The sequence below is a fragment of the Xiphias gladius genome, chromosome 22, assembly GCF_016859285.1.
Source record: "Xiphias gladius isolate SHS-SW01 ecotype Sanya breed wild chromosome 22, ASM1685928v1, whole genome shotgun sequence".
Taxonomy (NCBI): domain Eukaryota; kingdom Metazoa; phylum Chordata; class Actinopteri; order Istiophoriformes; family Xiphiidae; genus Xiphias; species Xiphias gladius.
In genome coordinates, this window is record NC_053421.1 from 8,249,818 (window position 1) to 8,266,741 (window position 16,924).

The 16,924-nt window shown below is 43.0% G+C and overlaps 1 protein-coding gene across 1 annotated transcript; it reads right to left on the bottom strand.

The window, feature by feature from the left end:
• Positions 1 to 220: 220 nt before the first annotated feature.
• On the bottom strand, positions 221 to 16,474 carry sall3a (spalt-like transcription factor 3a). Its single transcript, XM_040117357.1, has 5 exons — positions 16,419 to 16,474; positions 15,035 to 15,168; positions 3,060 to 6,215; positions 2,335 to 2,672; positions 221 to 1,802 (listed from the first exon to the last, which is right to left on the bottom strand). Exons 1-5 carry the CDS (start codon positions 16,472 to 16,474, stop codon positions 1,371 to 1,373), a joined length of 4,116 nt encoding a protein of 1,371 aa, XP_039973291.1. The 3' UTR covers positions 221 to 1,370.
• Between the last annotated feature and the right edge of the window lie 450 nt (positions 16,475 to 16,924).

Genomic DNA, 16,924 nt, shown 5'->3' on the forward strand with positions numbered 1-16,924 from the left:
AAAGGGGTTTTAGAGAAATTTAAATTACAATAGTAATGATAATGAACAAACTTTGTCACTGATTTGATCGTATGTATCTGGTGTTTAAATTTTAATTCATGGAAATAAAGGGGTGACGAAAAAAGGGGAACGTGATGCAGATAAGGAAACCATTCAAACACACACCTGTTCTCTTTTTTTTTTATTTAAGAAGGTTTTGATTGAGTGATGAGTTTGCACTCTGAGTAGCACAGATGCAATAACAGAGAACCGACTCTGCAAATTGTAGGAGTGGTACGCTGAAAACAATGAAAACAGCACGTGATAGATAGCTCAGTCAAAAGGTTAACGGTAACTCACAGACAAAACGTCTTGTTTTTAAAAAGTGCATTCACAAACATGACAAATACTCTCAACTCATGATGTCTATTTTTATGTGATACAAAATATGCATACCTGTTTTAGATTTGTCTGTATATCTATACATAGATATTTCTTCAAAAGGATCACTTCTTTTTTTCTTTTTACAAAGGTTAAAAGCAGGGTTGTGGTCATAGCAGCTTCGGATATCTCTAGCCTCTTTATAATGTAACAAGATACACATAGTCTCAACAGATATCCAAATAAAACCTACCATTTTTCTCTGTTGTTCAACTCAAATGACATATTGTCTTTATTGAAAGAGATATTCATCAGTGAAGCCTGCAGTTTAGAAAAAAAATGGATCAATAAAATGCTTGGGCCATTAAATATATTTTTGTATACCCGCTTTTTTGTCAATATCATAAATACTAAAGACACAGGACAATATTATAAGACAATGCTGGGAGACTAAATGTAAAGATTAAAATATTTCAAACATTATTTTTTTCAAGTTTTCTAGTTCATGAGAAAAAATATCAGGCGAGCACAGAAACACTATACTTCAGTCTTTTCTTCAGTCTATCCATCGGCAATCATAAACAAGGTTCCCAGACAAAGGCAAGACTGTCTTTGATCAAGCCCATGTTCTTTTCTGTTTTAGTCCTGTCCAGATAAGATGCTTGCCCATCATAAATGAGGCAGGATACTGGTTTACAAAGAAATAAAAGCAGTCGAACATACTGATAAAAACCAATACGTACCATGCAAATCTTGCAAGACGACATATTCTCAAACGAGAGACAAAGTATTCTTCGTATAGGCGAAAACACAAGTGAGGACGCAATGAGTGAAAGGCAAAGACCTCTAATCAATACTAAAAACTATATTTCCAAAACCAAACAAAAAATATTTAATCTGTACATAATATAATACGTGTGAGTTCAGACTGGATCAGCAGTTTCTTTCCTTGTCGTCAGACTCTTAGTCTTTGCCAAATGCCTACCTTGGAATAATACAGAAAAGTATTTTTAATTGATCCCAATCTCTTTGTTCTCCTCCATAAATCTGGAGAAGGGGCGGCTGGCTCCAACCTCCAGACCAGCCTTCTCCATACCCGTCATGGGAGGGCTGCTACCCGTGTGAACACGGTCCATTCCGCCAGGCATGGCTCCCAATGAAGTGATTCCTGCACCGCCGAGGCTGACAGGCAGCTGGTTGATGCCTCCATTCTGGATCACAGAGATCTCATTGTTTTTCATGGCCAGCCCGTTAGTGATGGCGGCTGCGTACTGGTTCCAAAAGCCTGGATCGACGTTCATGGCCCGAGCCGCCAGATCCTTCTGGAACATCTCGCTGAACTTCATCGCATCACCGCCTAGCAGGGCCATGGGATTCTCTACAGACAGTCGCCGACCCCTTCGGGCTGGAGCGTTGTTCCACATGTGTGTTCCCATGTGAACCTAAAATTAGCAAGAAAATAAAAAGAAACATCATGAAAGTGTCATCGTAAGTCACAAATAGTACACCCAAGGCAAATACTACATCCAAACAAACATTTTGTGGATTGGACTGGAAGGAAAAAGGCCAAAATTGAATGTAAAAACAAACATGCATACATTTTTGGAATGATGTCGTCGTCCATTAAAATGTTATTTTTAGAACACCTTTGGAAATTATGCAATGGAAAAATTTAGGAGAAACAACATTTTGACATTTTCAGGCTCTTTAGTTGTGACTGAATGTGTATTTTTGTTTAAAAATCTGACTATATGTGAAATTTACAATCTGAAATTTACTGACTTTTGACCAACTTTTGCCAGTGGAATGAATCTAAAATTTCTGCTTTACTGATCAAAAAGCGAGGAGAGAAAAGAGACGGCAAGGGGGCAGGGGCCCTACAGAACTCCAGAGGTCTTTAGGCAGATTTAATCCCAGTGTTACGATCCCATTAATGTAAAACTCTAACTGATGCTACATTATACTATCTCATACCTTCAGATTTCCCTTTGTGGTGAAAGCCCTCCCGCAAATAGAGCAGGCGAAAGGTTTTTCCCCAGTGTGTGTGCGCTCATGGATTTGTAGAGCACTGGCTGAAGAAAAATTCTTCCCACACGAGTGGCAGTTGTGCTGCTTAGGAGTGCGCCGCGGAGGCGGCGGGGCCAACATGGGGTTGATGCTGGGGCTCATGGTGGTCTGGGGTGCTGCAGCAGGAACCTGGATGCCGACAGGCAGGTGAGAGTTGTCGCTCAGAGACACCGACTTGCTGTGTCCATTCATTTCCATTTTGATCATGTTTGATGCAGTGCTGGCCAAATTGGGACTAGTCAGCCCTGAAGGAGAGGTAAAATAAATATAAGAATACACATGGTAACTTGTCTGCAAAGTAGCTGCTTGAATTAGACTTGAAAATGTACGAATCATACTGCTGAAGCCCTACTGCATTAATTAGGCTGATAAAGCTTTATTTGTTTATTTATGAGTTCATAAAATGTGCATAAAATTTTTGCATCATTATTTACTCCTGGCCATCAATATATCACATCATATCATATTTTTCACTAATGTGTATAATGTATAACATTATATTAAGTAGATATTGCCATTCTGAGTACATTATTTTTAACCTCATTAACCTCATCTACCTCATTAAATCTGTATAGAAATTTAATTCTTTTTATATGATGCATTAAGTTTTAATTGATTTTGCACACACACACCTCGATCCCTATTTAGAAACAGCATGTTGAAGTGGCATTCCTCCTTGATAAAGTGCCTGCCATGTTGAGTGGCAGTCAGATCAAGGGCCCCGCTGCCTTCAGTAGCAGAAAGTGGAGATGGGGTTTCTGATTTTTCCGACTTTACTGTTGCCAAGCTAGCTGAATTGTTCTCCTGGCCCTCCTCTGCTGTCATGGCACTGCTGTTGTTATTATTGTTGAGTGTAGCTGGGGACTTGGATCGCTGGCTCTCAGAGTGGCTGTGAGCTGGGGACAAATGCTGCATAGAGCCAGAGGACTCTGACAAAGCAGGGCTCCCCAAGCTTTGACCTTCAGCATCCCCCACTGCAGACAGGGAATCAGCGGTAAAGCAATCAGTCTCTCCCCCAAAGCTGCTGCCGTTCTGCATAGGCTTTTGACCAAACGAACGGGTCATGTTGGCAGTGGAGTCGATCATCTTCATCTGGTTCTCCATTGCAGCAATGCTGGACATGATGGAAGTTGGTGGGGAGCTCCCAGGTGAATACGGTTTAGATGGGTCCACTTCTCCCTCTTTTAAGTCAGCTTCATCATCCATAGCCTGCTCCATTTCATCCAGAAGGTCATCATCATAATTACTCATTGCATCTAAGCTCTTCTCATCAAAGGACAGGTCAGTGTCCATCTCCTGCAGGCTTTCAGGGACCGGGGTGTTAGGAATCTGCCCTCCCATGTGCATACGGATGTGCTGCTGCAGAACGACGGCATTGGTGAACTTTTTCTGACATATAGGGCAGGAGTGCTGGACCCGAAGTGGGGGTTTGGATCTATGGACACCAAAGTGTGTTTTCAGGTTTCCCTTGGTGGTGAATGCCCGCCCACATATCTTGCATTTGAAAGGCCTCTCACCAGTGTGGATACGGTAGTGCATCTTGAGAGCACTCTGGCAGCTCAGGACACGATGACAGATGACACATTGGTTTGGGTCAGTCATCTTCTTGTCAATATTTTCAACCAGCTGCTGCAACTTTGATGTCTCTGAGGTTTGCATAGAGTCTAGGAGGCCGCCAAAGGGAAACTTGGCCTTAAACTGGTCTGAGAGCATGGGAAGGACAGGATGGGTGACAGGGTTACTAACAGAGTTGGGGCTAGTGATGGGTTCAGTGACCTGGCCACTGCTGGACGATGTGGTCGAGGTGTTGGTAGTGGAAAGGACTACTTGAGTTACTGTAGTTGTGGTGGTGGTGTTTTCTCCTGGCCTAGTAGAGCAGCTTGGGGGCAGGAGAACACCTTCGGGTTTCAACAGAGGAGGTGCGTCACTCCCTAGGCTGGGTTTTGGAGACGGTGAAGTAGTGGTCATGCCAGAGTCAGTGACAATATTAGGGGACAAAGATGCACACTCGCTTGAGGGTGGAGATGGCCTCTGAGGAGACCTGTTGAGTGGAGTGAGGCTTGGAGATTCACCAAAACCTCCCATCATACTCGGCAGTGTGGGAGGCAGCTGGAGCCCGACTGAGGTGGGAACAGTGGGGAGGACAGGTTTGCTGTCTAGCCATGTGGTTACAGGTTTTTCTGGGGGCAAAGACATGCCATAAGGGATGCCTGAGCTTGTGGGCACATTGTCCAGGTACTCTGGCACAGGGTAGGGGTTCATCTGAATATGTGGGTATTTCTCTTTGTGCCTCTGGAAGTGGACTTTCAGATTCCCCTTGGTGGAGAAACGGTTGCCACATATGTTGCATTTGTAGGGCCTCTCTCCAGTGTGGGAACGCAGGTGAATCTGTAAGGCGCTGTCACTGCCAAACACCTTGGCGCAGAACCGACACTTATGCTTGAAGAAGGGATCCTCAGAGCTGGGCTTAGTGTCAAACACAGACACATTCGGGGGCTTCCCCTTGCGGTGCTTCATCAGAGCAGAGAGGGGGTCGAGCGCATTGGCTGTGGCTGCTATGCTGGCCAGAGGGTTGGGGAAGATAACACTGCTGGACGAGCTGTGAGGTATCAGCGGTAGACTGGAGGCAGAGCTCAGGAGGCTACTGTGGCTGAGTGAGGGAGGGGTGGTGGAGTTCCTGGGAAGAGCTGAGCTGCTGCTAATGCCACCACCTCCGGTTACACTACTACTAGTGCTAATGTTGTTTGTAACCGAGGATGAGCAGGAGGGAATTAGAGATGACAATCCTGTACCACTGGGCTGGGGAAACACCGAATTATTTGAGGATGTGTTAGGAATTGAAGAGTTAGACTGCTGACTGCCACTTTGTGGTGTTTGAGAGAGAGGCCCTTCTATTGCTGAGGTCAGGGGTGAAGAGCCTTGACCACCGAGAGTGGCCGGCAACCTAACAGGCAGCTGGTGGACAGGAGGGGTGATGAAGTTGTGTAGCTGAAGCTGACTAGCGACAGGGGGGACACAGGACGATACAGGCCCCTGGCTTCCAGCAGTATTGCTGTGATGGTGACTGAGAGCAGGCTGTGAGGCAGACTGTCTGTTCATCAGAGCCACCTGACTGCGTATTTGTTCTATCAGCTGCAGCTGGTGTATCTGCTGCTGCTGCAGGGCCATCAGCTGGTCCAGGATCATGGGAATAGCCATGGTGGAGACCCCACTGCCCACTGCTGCCCTTACACTCTGTGAAAATTGGGCAACTGCAACCCGGGTGCCATGTAAAGTCTCCAAGGTAACATTGGTGCTTGGCATGGCGTAGCTTGTAACAGTGGAGGGGACGACATCATTGAGCTGAGGTAGGGAGCCGTCTGGCGGCTCAGGGGATGTCACATCTCTCTCTTCAGGATCCATACTTTTTTCAGGAGAAAGCTCCAGCTCCATCTGCTCGTCCTCCTTTTCCAGGATATTGACCCCATTTAAGGTTGCTGTCTCTGGGACCTCATCCCCCTCACCAACAGGACTGTGGTTGCCCTCCCTGGGGTCCTCGCTGTCAGCCTGCTCGCTAGGGCAGCTGGGTACAGGGGAGGGCTCTGTAGGGTACTCCTGGGACGAGTTAGGTGTGTCCTCATTGTCATTCACTATGAGCACCAGGGGGTTCTTGGTGCAGCTCTTTAAATGTTCACAGAAGTCTGACCACTTGAAGAACTCAGCGCAACACTTCTCACATACATGGGTCTCCTCACTGCCGCTGCGGCTCTCATTCCCGCTGTCGGCATCATCCAGCACATCACCTCGAGCTACAGGGAGGGGAGGGGTTCAGGGGAATGGATAGGAAAGGAGGGAGGAGGGAGCAAAAAAGAGAATTAATGAATAAATAATCAATAAAGAATCCACACATATTTTGCAGTGCAGTGCTGCAAAGATTTAACCTTTGATTTTTTTTCTCTCTTTTAACATAACCAAAATCAATATTCTTTTTATTTTTTTACTCTGAACAAATTGCCCTAGTTCACCATTCTCAATACTCAGGTTTGTGCATTAGCACCCTCTCCATAGACCCAGCTAATAATTTTCTTTGTGCAATCCATCAAATTATGAGGGCCTATCAATTGTGGATACTGCCGCTTAATGAAATTCCATACAACCTATTGATTTCCAATGTTTCATACAATTCACAGCTGCCTCATCTGTTGGGTACAAATCAGGACTTTGATGGCCCCATTAGGATTCCCCTCTGCTTTCAAGCCCAGTCATTTCCACCTGAATTTCAAATAACTGGGCCTTTTCATTTAGAATGGCGAAGGTAATACTTTAGCCATGAATCTAAGCAAGGGACTCTGTACTGGAATACTCTATTGTTATGACATCAGGGAAAGTATGTTGTCAAAAGTAAGTGCAGTGATTGGTTGAGTCTATAGCCCTTACACACTTCATGCACAGTGAATAAGAGTGAATAGTTAAATTGAACAACTTAAATTGTATGCAACCACATTGTATTATTTATTTATTTATTGCGCCCACTTTTAAATATTTTTGGAAATATTTTGAAATACAAATTCCGTTTCAGGTAAGAAATTCACAGTGACACTCTCTCTCCCCCTCTCCCATGCTCTCTGAAATAAGACTCAACAAATTACATGCTAGTGCCATGGCAGCAAAGTCTCTGATTAGTTACACATGTTTAATCACAGTTGTAGGAAGCCACTTCCTCTTCCACATGCAACCATCAAGAGTCAAACAAGCAGACGCAAGCTCTGAACATGGACCTACTTCACACCTGATCAAAACCATGTAAAAATGGCCTCCCTTGTATGTTTATTTTTTGTGTTCAAGCATAGTTGTACTCTACGGGTGTGTGTGTGTTGTTCATTATGAGTAGGACGTGTGCTCAATCACCGCCACTGCATCCCGCACATACTTTATTTCAGAGTCTCCTGTTCTGTTTACACTCAAAGACCTAGCATATATATCTGGTAATATAACTGTTTATCCACAAATTAAACTATTTTATATACACTTTACACCGTAAAAAATGTTGTGACAATTTCATAGGCATATATTGCAAATAAAAGTGATTTATTTCACAAAAAGGGGGTCACAGTAAAAAAGCTGCTATAAAACAAGGTTAAGTTTATAGTTCTTAGGTGAGTTTGTAATTCTCAAAAAGGGCCCCATAGCTACAGTAAAAGAACAAAAAAACCCCAAGGTTTATAATTATTTTTTCAGGATGTATGTGCATTCATGTCTAAACCGCACACACACACAAACACACACAATCACACACACACACACACACACACACACACACACACACACACACACACACACACACACACATATTCTTGAATAAAGATAATAAGAAATTGATTACACTTATGCAAAGTTGCTTCCATTAAACATAGGAGTGCAGATCACCTTACAGGCTTTACTGACCGGAGTTAAAAAGAAGAGCAAAAGCAGTATTACCTCTAAAAACTCCTGCACGTCACAAACTGCCCGCTTACTCAACATTAGAGGTGTTACTGCGCTTTGTAAGTGAGTAATCGTGAGATTCATACAGTGCCTATGCTCATTTCAAAGGTTAAAATGGAGTGAGCCATGGTGAAGCAGACATGAAGCATTTGTGCCAATTACAGTGACTCATTAGTAAAGAAATTCATCACTCCTCCAAAGGGGGAATGAGCTATCAGGGTCTGGTGTCTGTAACTTAATTAATTATCAAGAGAAAGGCTTTGGACAGGCTCCGTGTTCTCATCCTCACTGGGGGCAGGGCTGACAGAACAAGATATTATTTTACTTAATCATGTATGTTGCCAGCATAAATTACAGAAAACAGATTAAGCAATTAAAGGAAAATGAAATGTAAAATCCTGCACATTTTCATTTTGGGATGTGCATTATATTTACTTTGCATTATCAATGTCACCTCTCCCTTGATTTTGCAGCCACAAATCTGTAAAGTGAGTGTACAAATTCCAGCAAAACAAAAAAAAAAAAATTGGTCATTTACTCACTTCTATTATATACCATCAATAAAAAGCTCAAGAGCAAAACAAAATCGACAAGTGAAAGGGAGAGAGTGACTGGAAACGCCAGTGACACGTGACAGCAGGCTAGAAATCTCCTTAGCCAAGCAGCGGACAGCAGGACTCATTTCCATAATTGAGGGTTGAAAGGTCAACACAAATGAGTAGGCATTGTGTTGAGCTGATTAGTTATTAGAATGGTATTACTGTCAATCTCTTTTATTCATTCATACAATTACAAGCAGGGGCCTTTGTATGCCTCTGACCTTACACACACACGCACGCACACACACCGACAGGTTTTGTCACACTCATATGTATACAGACAAAGAACATACACATATTATGTGCCTTTCCATAGAGATAAACATTTAAAAATTGCCACATACACATACGTATGCTTATTCTTCTTCTGAAGAATACTTACAAAGTGTGTATATGTGTGTTTCCAGAGGCCTATCTTGTTAAATTTACCATGCGAAGAGCTTGATTTTTCTGATTTGAAAAACCATTAATTGTGTTTTTATAAAATTCCAATTTTTCATTTTTTTAAATTACATTTTGTAATTTTAAAAATTCCTGTATTTGTTTGAAAATGTCCTTCCACTCTGACATTTTCGTTTTTGTTGCAACATTCATTGCAAGTACCATGAAAAGAATATCATGAAGAAATTTGGATTACTCAATTCTACATCCTTGATAGATACATAATAGAGACTCATTCAAAAATGTACAAACTGCCATTTTAAAAAGATAAGTAAGACACAAGAATATGCTGATGTTTCTGTCAGTCTGAACATCACTACAAATAGTCAATAATTTATTTATTTATTATTATATTATAATCGCAAGACAGTGAAAAATTGTGTGTGTGTGTTTGTGTGTATCTGTGTGTGTGTGTGTGTGTGTGTGTGTGTGTGTGTGTGTGTGTGTGTGTGTGTGTGTGTGTGTGTGTGTGTGTGTGTGTGTTTGTGTGTGCGTGTGTGTGTGTGTGTGGAGGGGGTGGTATTGATTTTCCTATCGTATAAGAAAGGAGGGGATGAAAAAAAATCCAATCTGTTGTTCATTCTTGTAAGAGTCTTCATTTACCCAGATGCAAAAATATTATACGCAGTCAGAAGCCAATTGTAGACATTGAATCTGTGTGTCCGCTGTCTTGCTCAGCAATCTTTGGCATGCTAACTGAAACCGCTAATCTGATGTATTATATCAGATGAGGTATTCATGCGTTCCAGTGATTCCGTGATAGCCACAGAGCCGGGCATTCAGCAAAGATATAGGCAATTACAAATTCTCCCATTCTTGACAATTTCCAGATTCACTCAAAGAATACACACACAGACAATGAAACTGATAACATTTACTCTATGTTAAGGTGAAGTCATTCGTATCTCATTAAAAAAGGGTAATTTCAAGTGTATTGTATCCTACATTTAACATTTTGCAGCTCAAAACCTCTTCATCAAACTGGGATATTTTGAATTTCATTTACATAAACCAATGTACTAAGAACAGTACTCTCCAAAGAGTGCCTGCACTCACGGCCCTCCTTTAAAACGCATTCTTCGCAGTCATCTGAAGATAGCTTAGTACCCTTACAGAGAAATGCATCACTGTAGGTCCAGCCCAAGTTGGGAGGGGAGGGTAAAAAAAAAAGGACGCCTGCTGGGTTCAACAATGTTGGGATTCTTGTGCCAATTCCCTTTTTCCATTGTATTCTTTTATTGCACCTCCACCATTCTAATCTTCAGGAAAGAAACTATTATTTAACTGATTAATTTTTAATTATTTCATTCCAAGCTGTTTTGATAGAGAAATATTTTAAGTATGTATTGTGTCCACTTTGCTGCATTTTAATTTTGTATTATTTCTGTCACCACAGACACTGTTAGTCCACTATTTATAGAGATTATTATTTGCATGTATTTTTAAATAAACAAATCCTGCAAAAAAAAGGTATTTTCTGTACTTTCTGCTATTGCACAGTCCCTGGACTGTCTCTGCAGCTATAAACACATAAAATGTCTCCTCGAATTATCCAATGCATCCTAAGACCTGCAGAGGCTCGAGCGCCCTCATCCCAGCTCTGTGTGTGTGTGTGTGTGTGTGTGTGTGTGTGTGTGTGTGTGTGTGTGTGTGTGTCATCGGCCTGGTCAGCCCCACTGCAGAATGGTACAGTCATATCTATCACTAACAGAGAGGCCTTTGTCATTGCCTGCAGATGCGAAGCAGACAAAACATTAACGATTTGTTTGTGTAAGCCTTTGCAATACAGTATTCAATGACGGCACTCTGTCCGGATGACTGTGTCACCCGTCAAGATGGCTCTCCGCCTCTGGATTCACAAAAGGGCTTGAGATGAGGAGGAGACCTCAGGATCTAATGGACACTCATCCTCAGCAGGCCAAGGTAGTTAATAGATTTTGTCTTTTTACATGGCGTTCAATTCCTTTAAAACTAACGTGGTTAGATTCTGATTTGCAGTTTAAAAAATGATTTCACTCTCTACACCTGCAAAGCAAAGCACCATCACCAAATGGAAGGTCTCATCTGTTGAACTGTTCTTCTATGACCCTGCTTCCTGAACATATCAGCATGAAAATCATCAAAACAAAGAAAAAACAAAATCATCTTAAGAAAACCCACTCAAGAAAAAATTTACATCTTCACTTGATGGCTTGTTAGCTTTTCTCTTAAAGCCCCCAAAGTCTGCCGTTATGCTTTAAACGAAATAGTCCTTCTCTCTCCTGTCTAGGCCTTCCTCACAGCCAGGACCTTACTTGTTCTTGTGTGTTTTCAGTGCTGAGTAGTGATTAAGACACAGTCATATTTGAGTGTCTTCTTGAAGACATCTTTGGCACAACAATGTGGGAGGTCCACAGGCCTGTACCCAATGGTGAGAGGGGATTAAAACAAAAGCCAAACAAAGCCCCACTGCAGGGGAAGTGGGCAACAACCGTTTTGTTGCTGTCAGCGGGGATTTTCTAACTACAATATATTTTTTTAGCACCTCATAACTATGTGCATCCCTGACTTAAATATTATCATTCAGAGAAAGGGAAAAGTTCTGCTTAACTGTGTTTGAAAATTCAATACAGATTCTGACATTGAAGAAAGGTGACTATATCTGTGAATAAAGCATCAAAAATGACAATCGAAACCACATTTGCAGTCATCCACCTGTTCAGTGAAAGCATGACCAACACATCTTTCCCGAGATGTCTCCTAAGATGTTTATTCTAATTTTTACTTTGCAAAAATATTGGGAAAATGTACTTTTCGTGGTTGAATTTGTTCCTGTACATCTCAGTCTATAACTGGAAAAATTGGGGGAAAAAAAAAAAAAAAGGGAAAAAAATCCCCTAAATAGGAGCAAGCACAGGAGTGTTTATATACAATATGCACGCCACCACCCACCATACATTACCCATGTACACCTTCAAAGACACTGAATGCAGAGGAAGTGGTGGCAAGCTGAAAAACCCTTTGCAGTTCACACTTTTTGGACACGAGTAAGCTGCCAAGGTCAAAGGCACACATGCTCTGACTGTACAAGGAGCGTGACATCTAGCAGCAGGACCTGGCTGGCCGGGGCTAGACAAAGGTTAAATCAGCAAGCTTTATAAATGCACTCTCAAGCAGCCCCCCGCCTTCCTTTCCCCATCCGAACACACACACACACACACAACCCCCCTGGCCCCCAGGGGGCAAGTGTCAGGAAGGCCTGAGGGGGAGATGATATGCCAGACGAGGGCTTGTTGGCACTTGATTTTAGTTTTTCATTTTTTCAGAGATGCAGCACATTTAAGAGGGCTTCACTGAGCTGAAGTGGACATCAGGGAAAAAGTCACATATAAAAAAGGTCAGATCAAATTGAGGATTTGGAAAAAAAAAAAAAAACTGAACACACAAGGAAAATTTTATACCAAACTCCCTAATACCTAATGGATGTTTTCTTAGTCGGTGGCTATTTTCGTGAAATACGCTACAGACACAGAGTGTGTGTCCTTGAGCACAATTTGATCATCACTTGAATGCTTGACTTTCTGCCCAACATTTATAGATTTTAAGTCAAAATCAAGCAGCAACTGACGACTGGAACTTCTGAATTCCTTGGGCATTATATGTAATGATATGTCAAGGCCAGTGATCCATAGTGTTGTCATGAGCTGCACCACGGCAACAGGCAGCGAAGAATCTGTTCATGCTGCAATGATACACTAACAGTCTGACATTCGTGGCTCGTCGTGTAAGGTAGCCTTGGATGAGACATGGTATTATTAGGTTTATCTAAGTGTGTATAGGCTCACTGTGCGTGGCCAAAGGCTTGGGATTGTTTCACTGCAACATCTGTCCTGAAAACAAGCAAGCCAGTATAGTGCTCCGAGGATAGGCAAGAACATTCCACGGCCACTTCCAGTCGTAGGCACAATGGCATGGACACTATAGGTTACCCATAACACGGTCAATGTGTGCATGTTTTTATTCTAAAACTATAGAAATACGTCTATCCATATTAAAATGGAGAGACAAATCTAGGATAGATTTTTCCTCAAAACGACGCTACTTCCTTATCTTGATGGATCTGCCTTTAATGCGCTTTTCTGTTTCACAAATTATAACAGTATTTTTTAAACGAAATTCTATGCAAACCATCCGAATGTAAGATTTTACTGCGAGAAAAGGAAGTTCACTTTTCATTCCACGATCCTACAGGAGAGCAACCTGATGGATGTTTCGTATCTCCGACCAAAATCTGAGAAAAGGTTATCTCAACACTGAAGCCGAGACAGTGTTTGTGTTCAAATGCGAATTGCCCAGAAATGACAAAAATCCACAGTGTAAGTCAGACAAAAGAGCCAAGAGCCATCAGTGTGATGATCACAACAAACATTTCCCCATGCAAAGAGAGCTGCTCCCCAGAGATTACATCAGGCATTTCTATTCTAAAGAAGCCCAGCAAAGTGTGTGTGTGTGTGTGTGTGTGTGTGTGTGTGTGTGTGTGTGTGTGTGTGTGTGTGTGTGTGTGTGTGTGTGTGTGTGTGTGTGTGTGTGTGTGTGTGTGTGTGTGTGTGTGTGTGTGTGTGTGTGTGTGTGTGTGTGTGTGTGTGTGACTGGGCATGTGTGTGTGCTGGTAAACATGAGCCAAGCTAGAAAGGTATAAATAATAGCAGTGATTTGTTGGAAACAACACCACAAAAAAAGAGGTAGATCTTTCAAATATCGCTGAGAGAAATTAAAAGTACAACAGCTGAAATACTGAGAAAAATTCGGACCTTCAAAGTAAATCATGCTCTTATTTTCTGAAGGCTGTTAAAGTTACACAAGACAAGGAAATCACTTAATCTAAACCCTTATACATTTTCATTTATAAAACATTATTTTTCCACATCTAGTTTAATATAATAGAATTAAAAAATACAATATATACAACAGAAAAATAAAGCAGGATTTCTGCACTATAATGTTAGGGACACTATATTCCCAGAGTTGCCACGTTATTCCTATAATTCCTACAGCATTCCACCTTGCTTAAGATCTGACTTTAGCTCTATAATGATGGTTTTATTGCGGAAAAGCCTGAGTACAGAATAAAGGATGAATGAGCCTTTTTTTTTTTTTTTTCCCCCCACATGGCGAGGACGAGCTCCGTCGCCCGATCTTGTCGACATTGTGAGCAAAAGGGAACAAATCAAGTGTGCTAAATTTATGTGAGGGGGGTAAACAAAAAACATTTCCATAACAAAACAGGGCTTCGACCTGCAACAGAATCCGCATTTTGCTCCTCGGAGAGCCCAGACAGGCGCTGGGGGACAAAAGACACCGATGCAGAAATAAAAATTAAAAACCAAATTGGGCGGTTTTTAATGACTTATTTCATGGAAGGTATACAGAGGCCACAAGGTTTGCCTCTGGATCTGCTGAATTAAGACTTTTACAGCTGCAAGAGCGAATGTCAAATATTTTCCAACTCATCAAATTGTGCGTGTGTGCACGTCGGTGCTCGTATTTTACCTTGCGCACATGATCCCTCAAAGACAGGGATTTATTTAAGAGTACAGCCCCGATGCTGGACGTATAGGAAAGTAAATTAAATCAATTCTATTCGGAAACGGGCCTTTTGAAAAAGGCCTCCAGCGCATAACGTAAATGCTCCAAGTGTAAACGGGCATGCATTGTTATTTTATGCATTGGTTACATTCATCTTAAAAGTCGTCCAACAGCTCATAGACGATGCTGTGGTGCAGGCTGTGCAAGACGCAGGTCAGGCGAACTGATTTTGGGGAATAAAGCAAACACCGTACACTGCCCTGTCGATAGAGGGGACTTCATAAATGTATCATAGTAGATTTACTGTAAATTATTGCCTCTATATTTAAGAAATTAATCCTATCGACGACCCGACAATAATCCAAATTAATCCAAACGACTTTTCATTTAAGGTCAAACTTAAGGAAGAGGAGTTAAAACGCTCCTAAGGGAAAGTGAAGTGGAGAAACACCGCCAGCGTAGAGCAGAGCTGCGAGGGGGAAGTTGTCTGCTTGAAAGAGGACCCGGACAGGGGACCTCAGCCGATCAGATCCACTCACCGTGCTCGGAAATCACCCCGGCTAGTGCGGGATCCTCGTCCGACTTGAGGTGCTGCGGCTTGGCTTGCTTGCGTCGGGACATGCTGCTGGCGTCGGTGCTGGCGATGCTGCTGCTTTTGCGCTCCGGGATGCCTCTGCGTTTTGCAGATACATCGGCGAAGTGAATCAACACACCAAAAGTTCGCAAATAGTCTGGTAGCAAGGCGAGGGGGTGGGGGGGGGGGGGAAATCTGAAATTAGCCGGTGGTGCTGCTGCTGCCGCTGCTGTGGCCGTGCGTTGGATTGCGCATGTCGGTATAATAATTATGATAGTGAATAATGCCTCGCGATTAACGGCACCGTGTGAAGGTGGGGAGGATTGGCTGGAGTCCAGCGGACGCGCATTGGATATGGTAATGAGGGACGGACCAAGCAATTAGCTGCTTCACTCTCAGACTTTATCCGTCTCTTTTCTCTTTACTACTATCCAACCTCCCCCAACAGCACAACACACCAAATCTCTTGTTATGCCCAGCTCACTGGGGGGGGGGGGGGTCGTCTTCAACAGGGAACGTCTTTTTTTTTTCCCCCCCTCCTGTCTCGAAGCGCACTGACTCTCGAGTGCTGAGGATTCACCGCCGCGTTTCTTCACAAAGTATCTCTAATCTTCACCACTCTGACCTTTACGATCCCACTTTTACCTCCGAACTTCAGAAAGCGTCTTCTCGTAAAGTGTATCTCGAGATCCGGGCTCCGTTCTCGCACTTTCTCACTCGGTAACTTTTTTTTTTTTTTTTTTTTTTGTGTGCAGAGGGTGAACACGCACCTTCTCACTTGGACTCAAATGAAGCGATGTTTACAGTCGCTGAGGTGTGTCAGGGGCTTTGAAGTTTTCTCTTGATGGACATCTTCCCAGCCAAGTAGCTGTTGTTTGACTTGGTACACGGACACCGACAACCAGAAAGTGGACGCGACGGGTAAAGTTCTTGACAGTAACAATAAATTGTTACCAGGGTATTTGGCTTTTTTTTTGTTTTGTTTTTTGTTTTCTGTTTCTAATGGCGCAGCTCCGCTCTCCAAACTTTGACGCGCGTCTTCCTAGAAAGCGTTGCCACGATCAGCAGCAGTCCTCCTCTCAGCAGCAACGGGAATGTCAGAGTGATCAAAAACTCTTTTGTCCCGTAAAAGAAAAATTCGCTTCAGTGTTTGCTGATCGCGGTGAAGTTCTCTTCCTCTCGCGGTGTGTTTAGCTCCCGGTTGCGCCTCCGCCTCGGCGCGCTCTCCAAAAGTGGCTTTCCTGGATATTCGGTGGCCAAAACGCACAAACCCCGGCTTGTTTCCCGAACTGCAGCTTCTCTCGGTGTCTCCCCTTTGCTCGACCCCGCGGGCTCATACCGAAGCCAACTTTGAAGTGATCTTCTGGCAGCCTGCTAGCAGCGTCGGTCTCTCGGTGTTGGGCATGGCTCCGTGTGTGTGGGGGACTGCGCTGTGTGTGAGTTAACCCCCAAGCAGAGGTTCAGCCCATTGCTTCCAGCCACCACTAGGATGTACCACCACGTTACTGTTCAATGGATCGTCCTCAGATTCCAGTGTGAACACCCAGATTTGACCTCCCATCATATAATATCTCCCAGCTCTTACCAGTCGCCGCCTGTGAGGGACAGGCTGCCATAATAACCTCACAGAGTATGTCTTTATTTTTTTTTTAAGACAGTGGCGACTTTGTGGTTCTACGGTAGGCTCCCCACCACAACACCCCAGCTTTATTTGAACTTTATTTCTACTTCATGAGCATTTCACGCGCGGTGGCAACCGCTTGGAAATGTATTTTGTCCCGTACTGACAATAATCACACCCGGTGATTTACTGTAAACAAACAATTCAATAAATAACTAACGACGGAGTAATTTA